Source organism: Haplochromis burtoni, unplaced genomic scaffold (assembly GCF_018398535.1).
Source record: "Haplochromis burtoni strain Fernald_Lab_line unplaced genomic scaffold, NCSU_Asbu1 Contig_11, whole genome shotgun sequence".
Classification (NCBI taxonomy): Eukaryota; Metazoa; Chordata; class Actinopteri; order Cichliformes; family Cichlidae; genus Haplochromis; species Haplochromis burtoni.
The window spans coordinates 2803948-2812357 of NW_024582372.1; the positions used below are offsets into that span (position 1 = coordinate 2803948).

The 8410-nt window shown below is 39.2% G+C and overlaps 1 protein-coding gene across 1 annotated transcript in view; it reads left to right on the plus strand.

The window, feature by feature from the left end:
• The window catches only part of LOC102310487 (hexokinase HKDC1), a 15186-nt gene extending 12242 nt beyond the window's left edge, over positions 1-2944 (plus strand). Inside the window, exons 17-21 of the mRNA XM_005915106.2 lie at positions 75-238; positions 449-604; positions 715-802; positions 2039-2184; positions 2328-2944. Of these exons, the coding sequence (XP_005915168.1) occupies positions 75-238; positions 449-604; positions 715-802; positions 2039-2184; positions 2328-2463 (690 nt within the window). The 3' untranslated portion in view covers positions 2464-2944. The remainder of the gene's footprint in view (positions 1-74; positions 239-448; positions 605-714; positions 803-2038; positions 2185-2327) is intronic.
• Positions 2945-8410: the final 5466 nt, after the last annotated feature.

Genomic DNA, 8410 nt, shown 5'->3' on the forward strand with positions numbered 1-8410 from the left:
GTGTGTGTGTGTGTGTGTGTGTGTGTGTGTGTGTGTGTGTGTGTGTGTGTGTGTGTGTTTCCCTCTCTCATCAGGATGATGGGTCAAAAGGAGATAAGAAGGCGGAGACTTCTGAGACATCAAAGATGTGTATAAACACGGAGTGGGGGGGTCTGGGTGATGATGGATCCTTGGATGACATCATCACACCTTTTGATGCTGAGGTGGACCACAACTCAGTAAACCCTGGAAAACAAAGGTTAGCTACACTCACCTGTGTATGTATGATGACGCCTACTTGAGGCACACACATAAAATTTGATGTTTTATGACTGATTTTTTTTAAACATACTGTGACACATATGTGTCTCGTGTAGTAGTTAGTTGGTGTTTTTGAGATTTATTCAGTAACTTGTAGCAAGTTGAGATGGTCACACAACATTTTACAAGTTTATGTTCGTGTTTATAGGTTTGAAAAGCTCACCAGTGGGATGTATTTAGGTGAAATTGTCCGAGAGGTATTACTGGATCTAACAAGAGGAGGTTTGCTGTTCAGAGGACGCGTCACGGAAACCTTAAAAACACCTGGAATATTCCAAACTAAATATCTGTCACAAATAGAGAGGTAGGACAAATGATGCCTATGTTTGTGCTATTTTTTGATAGATTTAAAGTATTCATCATTTAACATGAATATTGCATTTTCTGCTGTGTAACTGTGTTGTCTCCCTCCAGTGACCGTTTGGCTCTACTGCAAGTCAGATCTATTCTCCAGCACCTGGGGCTCGACAGTACCTGCGATGACAGCATCATTGTCAAAGAGGTACGAGATAGAAAAGCAACATGCCACACAGTAACCTCCTACAGACTGCATCACAAATTCAATGTTTTCCCCTTTTACAAGGTATAAAAATGTTAACAATTAAGCCGCTGTGTATGTATTTTGACCCAGACCACGTCATTAAGCCATGCTGGTGAGAGCCATCTTGCACAGCAGAAAGACTAGACAAACACTAAAATAAATCTTTAGTAATGTTACTGGTTACACCTTTGTTTGTGGACATCAGAAAGTCTAATTTCAGGGAGGAATTGGAGGACTGCGACAGTCAGACGTTTGAACCTTATAAACAACTGTTAAAACTAAGCATTGTCCTTGAAAAGTAGCATTGTTATGTTGTTATTTCTGGTATCGATCCAACCCTCCAGATATTAATGGAGATTATGTGCCATACTAGATGTGATACAGCCACCAGTTGCTAGGGAAAAGTACTGTATGTATTCCCCGACTATTTGGAGGTGGTTTCTGCATTTTGCTGGCTCTCGCTGAGTGAAACTGGCTGCAAAGAATCAGAAACCTGCTTGTGATTTCTTTAGTTGCTAGCATACAGGCATGATAGCCTCTAATTTTTCATGTTTGTCTGAAAATTCTCTTGCAGCCAGTCGGGGAATAATCATTTTTCACTCACAACTAGTGGTTGCTGATTTTCACAGAAAAAGTCTGGCTAACAGTTAAAATGTTTGAATAAAAGTTTGGAAACTGTTTCCTAAGAGTATGGATACCTGGTTGAAATGAATGAACATAAACAGTCTTGTTAACCATAACTGATGGTTAAAAGCAGTCCAGATATCCAGATTAAAATAAGTTTAAATTAACAAACAATCAGTTGTGCTGTTGGAAAGATTCTTCATCTGCCTTTACTGTAAAAGCTTTCTGCCATTTAAATAAATTAATTTTAAAAAATGCTGCCCATAAGTCAAAATTTTCTTTATTATCTTGAAATTCTGAGCTAAATTTTGAGATACCCAACTTGAAATTTCCACAAAATTTGGACTTATGGACAGCTTTCATTAATTTTTTTTACAGTAACAGAAATAAGGTTATCGTCAGATATAGTTTGGGAAGTGGTTCAAAGAAATATGCTCTCTGCTTCAACCTTACCTTGAGGTTGGGTAATATTCTTCATATTATTTGTGTGGTGCATTGTCTGGCTGAGAAAACTGTGACGCCAGGAGACTGTTACCTGTTGCAATATTGATAAAGGTTTCCATTGTTGCTTAGGTATGTGGAGCGGTATCGCGCCGAGCAGCAGAGCTGTGTGGGGCAGGCATGGCAGCCGTGGTAGATAAGATCAGAGAGAACCGAGGACTGGACCATCTGAACATCACTGTAGGGGTTGATGGTGCACTCTATAAACTACACCCACAGTGAGTTAATTTAATAAAAATATTGTTTGTTTGTTTTGGGTGCAGTGATGTGTTGGGTGTGTGTCAGGTGTATACTGTACTTTCATTTTAACCTTTCATAATTATTCAAACAGCTTGGTTAAAACATTTTCTGTTGTTTCTAGTTTTTCTGGAGTCCTTCAAGAGACTACCAGAGTTTTGGCTCCTCAGTGTAACGTGACCTTCTTGCCTTCAGAGGAAGGCAGCGGGAAAGGTGCTGCCCTGATTACTGCTGTAGCCAGGCAGAAGCGAGATCGTTGACTTCACACACCTGGAAAAAAGAAAGATGTCCGAAGATGTTTTTTCACTTTTTGCATTCAGTTGCACTGCTGTTTCTTTGTTGTTGTTTTGTTGGGTTTTTTTGCACTACCAAAATTCTGTATTGGCCTAAGAGAGTTTCAGACTGTGTGGATGGAAGATGGAAGCATTGCTGCCTGTGATTAAATCACTGTTTGTAATAAATTTTAAAAGAACTGTAATTGGTTTGAATTGACTATTATATTAAGGGTGTGCCAGTCAACACTCTGACACTATGTTTGCTTCAGCTTACTTAACTTAATCCATGTTAGTTAAGTTAAATAGAAGAAAACTTCTTCTATTATCTTTACTGCTCACAAATAACATAAAATAAAATATATGTAACTTGATAAGCCTTCTGTGTTAATCCACGGTTATCTGTGTTTGCAATAAATGGACAATGTCATTTGAACTGAAATGAAAACCTGGCATAAGACAACCCACTGTGGTTTAATATATATGCTTCAAACCCTCCACATTCCAGTCACCAAGTTAGCTGTGGGAAAATGTCAGTCACAGCTGTGTGGTCATATGCCAAAATGAGAAAATCCCAACAATCCTATGAGGAAGTGCTTGGTGACACTGGGGAGGAAGAACATCCTTTAAACAGGAAGAAACTGCCGTCAGAACCATGTTCGGGGTGGGGCAGCAATCTGTGGGCTGTGAGGGGTAAGAGAAGTGAAGTATGAACATAGAGAGACAAGGACAAAACAAAACTTTAGAAAAGAGAAGCCAAAAATTATTGTCAGGTAGCAGAAACATATAAACACATGTGGAGAGGAAATAGGTGAGTGGAGAAGAAGCATCGCAAAACTACAGGACGCTTCAGGGTCACCTGATCCAGCACAAACACAAGTGTCAAGCTTAAAAACTAAAGAGTGTGCATGTCCCAAATCCAAACTGGGAGCTGGATCTAAAGGAGAAGGAGCTGATAGCTAAAGGCTCAGCGTCCTATTCTACTTTTAGAAACTCTAAGATCTTAAATGCTCTGATGGATAATATGATACTATGAGGTCTCAATGATGTGATGGGGCCTAATTATTGAAGACTTTGCATGTAAGGAGAAGGATTTTAGTTTCAGTTGTTGATTTTAGAGGAAGCCAATCAAGCAAATATGGGAGAAATTTACTCTGTTATTCTCCTCCCTGTCTCTCTGCAGTGTTTTGGATTAACTGGAGGCTTTTAAGAGAGATTTTTGAACAATCGAGTGTGGATTTTAATCCACACTAAATTGTGTGTCTTCCTTCTCTCACCCCAACCAGTCGCAGCAGATGGCCGCCCCTCCCTGAGCCTGGTTCTGCCGGAGGTTTCTTCCTGTTAAAAGGGAGTTTTTCCTTCCCACTGTCGCCAAAATGCTTGCTCATAGGGGGTCATATGATTGTTGGGTTTTTCTCAGCGCCTTGAGGCGACTTTTGTTGTGATTTGGTGCTATATAAATAAAATTGAATTGAATAAAATTGAGATGTTTTTCATCATTTCATCAGGTTTGAGTAAAAATAACTTCATTTTTGTCTGAATTTAAAGGTAGAAAATCATTCAAGCTTTTATTTCCCCAAGACATGTCTGGGATTTAAATAACTGATTTCATAGATAAACATGTGTATGACTGATAAGAAGTTGTAGTTAAATACATTTTGTTCCTCTCTTTTACTTAAAGATTTATAGACACTCCTTAGAATGACTTTATATTGTGCAACAGTTGTGAACCTGATGATTTATATGTAAGTGTGTGTAGAAAATATGTAATATTCCGCAAAAGAGAAAATATACACGGTCATATCGTGTAGACACAAATCTCTTTACACACTGATATCATGGGCATCAGTCTTATTCTAACTAAAAGCAATCACCTGTGCAGCCAACTGTTACAAAATTGTGTGTGTGTGTGTGGGGGGGGGGGTTAGTCAGCAGTTTCTTAGTTTATTGATGGGGAGCAGGAGGAGGACTGGAATGCTGCTGACCACATTTCCTGACAATAAAAACAACCAATCCTCTGTTCAGTCACTGTACACTGATTCTCTGTCCTTGTGGTCACCCGGCTCTCTCTCTCTCTCTAACTGTCTCTGGCCATCTGTGCCATTTTAGTCATTCTCCTTGTCCCTTTTATCTGTCTGGCTGGAGCTTTGCCCAGTCTTTCTGTGTCTTTATCTGTATGTCTGCTCGGTGCATTAGCAGTCCAAGCAGTAACCTGAAGAACTCCAGTGATAGACTGCTGTTGAAAGTTTATTAATTAATTAATTTAAAAGAAAAAAGAAGTAACGATTGTATGTTTTGGCATTTTTGATGAAATTTCAGTCTATGGTCAACTTTAAAATTAGTTTCATTAGGCAAAACTTACAATTTGCGTTGTTGTTTGTTTACACATTTAATCTGAAGCTATTGATCTGATGATACTGCACTGGGTTAATGAGCGGTGCGGTGATCAGTGTGAGGCTAATCCATTCATGACAGATTAGATGATGCGTTGAAGATGAAGACAGGCAGGAAGACAGTAGCGGAGTGTAATAAGTGAAGAGAATAATGCACAGGAACAGTAAATAAAGACAGAGTGCGATAACCACTGCATGACTGATGAATGATGAGGGATTAAAGTAAGGGAGGAAAAATAGTGTGCTAACGGGAGTGAAATACTAGCTAATCTCTCAGGGATTAACATGTGAGAATGCTACCAGCTGAGGGCTACGTCATCCTCACACATACACACAATAATCCCACGCTGTCCTTGTATCAAGCTACTGTCTTCACAGTACAATTTCACAGGCTGCGACACGGCAGCTTTATGTGGCACTGAATGCAAGCGCAGCTAGGCTCCTCAAAATATAGCTCCTGCATCCTACAACAGAGCAGAGACTGATAAAAAAGACTGCATCCTTTCTTTTCCTCTAACATTAGGCCTACTAACATTCTTGTCCTTTCTACCTTCCTTCATTGTTTGGCTCGTTCTGTCTCTATCTTTCATTTAAAAACACTCCATCCATCATTTCTCTGATGTTTTTCCTAAAGGGGCCTGTCTTAGGGAGCAAGGCGTCTTTGCTGTGTATTTTTTATTTTATCTTTTGATTGAGGGCTCTGTGAATGTGTGTGTCTTTGTCTGCCCTACAAACAAACAATACAAGCTTTCACACACACTCAGAAATTTTCTCCAGTAGATGGGCAGAACTGAGCTATTGCAGCCTACAGTGGAGAGAGCACTGGTCTTATTCTGGATATTGTGTTGCGGTCATTAGTTTTGTGAGAAAATAGACCTTCAGTTTAGTTTCACAGCCCGACTAATTCTCTTCAAAGATACAATGAATCAACGTTTGAATCCCAGGCTTAAACCTCTGAGTGGAGTGGACAGTGGAAGAATTAGACGCCACAATGCATCAAAACATCAGTATGATGAGAGCTGCTGGACACCAGCTCTGCTGCATCATGGGGAGCCTTTGTTGCTTAAGGTAACTAACTTATTTATGGTAAACTGAAAGACCTCTGAGACTGAATAAAGAGGTGACAATGAATATTATTATTATTATTCAATTCAATTCAATTTTATTTATATAGCGCCAAATCACAACAACAGTCGCCTCAAGGCGATCAATCAATAATATTATTAAGAAGAAGAAAAAGAATTTGTTATTTAAGCTTCTGAAAATCTGTATCCATTTTTTCCATGTGAAGTACGTTGGAATCAAAATTTTCTGTATATGACTTTAACTTATAATTATCTGTATTATGACTGTATCTGAAAGGACTCCTTTATTTTAGTGCATAAAAATGTTATAATACTGTACACTGATCATTAGAAGTACATTTATATTTACAAATCACAAATCACAGTTTCATAATTGCACACTGGTTTCTCTAAACCTTCCTTGTTTGGTATGCATTCATTATCTGGTATAATTTGTGGTGCCTTGATGTGACCATTTTCTATAATGTTTACAATGCCAGACCTTATAACAGGCGGATTGTTACAGTGTTGTGATTTACAGTCTAAAGACTTAAATAACTGCAGTTAAACTTTTTGTTCTTTGTGTTAGTCAGAGGAAAATTTGATGTTTGACCTGGCAAGTTACTGGATAACGCACTGACCTTGGTGGTATTTTACTATATTTCATATTTGAGTGAAGTGCTTTATGAAAGCTATATTTTAGGTTTCATATAGTTGGAGAAATGATCTCCAGCTCAGGTTTCTTCAAGGAAACCATATCATTGTCTAAAATATCAACAGTAAAGTTAACCAGACACTATCGTGCTCCAGTGTTCGTCAGTCTCACACAGAAAAATCCATTGTATTCGTGAGTCATGCATCCAATGCAAATAAAGCGGTTTATTTTTTGTTTAAGCAGCGTGCCTCTCATGAGCATAACAAGTAAAGGCAGGCTTGCAGGCAGTGTGTCAAATATATAGTACCCCAGAGAATGAGGAATTCAAAAGCAATAGAGACAGATTGATGCAAAAATTTAAAAAAGACCACAACTGGAGTCTGGAATGAATTAATAAACTTTTACAGGTGTCATGTGCTGTAAAAGGCTCAGAAAAGTTTTCCATTAACAGTACTGATACACATCTCTGTTGTCTTCAGCCTTTAAAAAGTAAAAATACAAAAAAAGATTTTTATTTTGTTTTTCATGAAGTTGAACGCATGAAAAATAATTAAAAGAAGGTAGAATGAATTTAGAGCCAACTTATTAGATATACAAAATATAACAGTTCCCGTAGTTCTAACCCTAGTCTATCAATGTCCTAAAAAGTGTCTAGAGGCAGCTGTTGTTGCTGCAGTGGCAATGTCACATCTGTTTGAAAAGACAGTTTATGAAAGTAGCAGGCTGATGGACTGAATCTTGAGAAAGAAGGCCGAGTGAATGAATGGCCTTCATTCTACTTAAATTATGGTCAAGCAGGTGTAGTGCACAAAAGGAGCGGCAGGTGTGTGTCCTCCTGTTAAACAAAAACAAGCTGAAGCAGTACATCACACTTATCTGCATCACAAACATTCAGTTTATTGTCTAAATGCTCGGTCACGCAGAACAAATACCTTCACCCGTGGGGGAGGTGGGTCAGAAACCAGAAGACAAAGACACTGTGGGACAATAGACATGTCTTAACTGGAAGGAAGATAGCGTGGAAAAGGCAAAAAGACCATGTAACTGGTACGATGAAATGGTACGAATAATAAATAAATGTCTATCCCAAAGATTAATGTGGGGAAAGTGCAGTCACATTGCAGTAAATGTGTGAAATATGGCCTGAGGGGTAGCAGTGTAATAACCCCCACTCCTCAAAATCTGATTCAGATGATGAGCCTGTGCTGCTATACTTCACTATATTTCAAGTTGATGTAGATTTCAGGTTGGGGTTTGTTTGTTTTTTGTTGTTGTTAATAATTTCAGCCTTTAGCCATTTTTGATTCAGTTATCTAATGTGTGTCCCTTAACTTAGTCAGTATGACCCTGAGGGGAAAAAATATTACCCATTCCTGCTGAGCAGTATCCCGTGCCCACAGGAAACACTTCGTAATGTCCTTAACTTCCTGGTATGTCCCTGAGTTTAGAGAAGCAAAGAGCAATAAGTTTCCCTTGAATTTCCTCACAGCTAGCCGGCAGCAGTAACTAAAGTGGCACTTTACAGCAGTCTGAGTAATACCATAACTGTGTGGCTCATTGTCTTCCTGGCACAGGCTAAACAGAATGAAACTTTACAACTTCCTTTTGACAGTAAAGCTCAAATCCTCACGTCTCTCCTCTTAATTACCCCCTCCCTCTTCTTCCTCCATCACTGGGTTTGCCTCCAAGGCATCAGCAGGCCCGACCAATAGCAGGCCAGAGGATGTAGCAATAGTTCTGTCTAGCCAATGAGCTTGCAGGCAGTGGGCGTGTCCTTTTCTGCGGCACTCCTGCCTCCCTCTCCCCCCCTGAGTGTCTCTCTC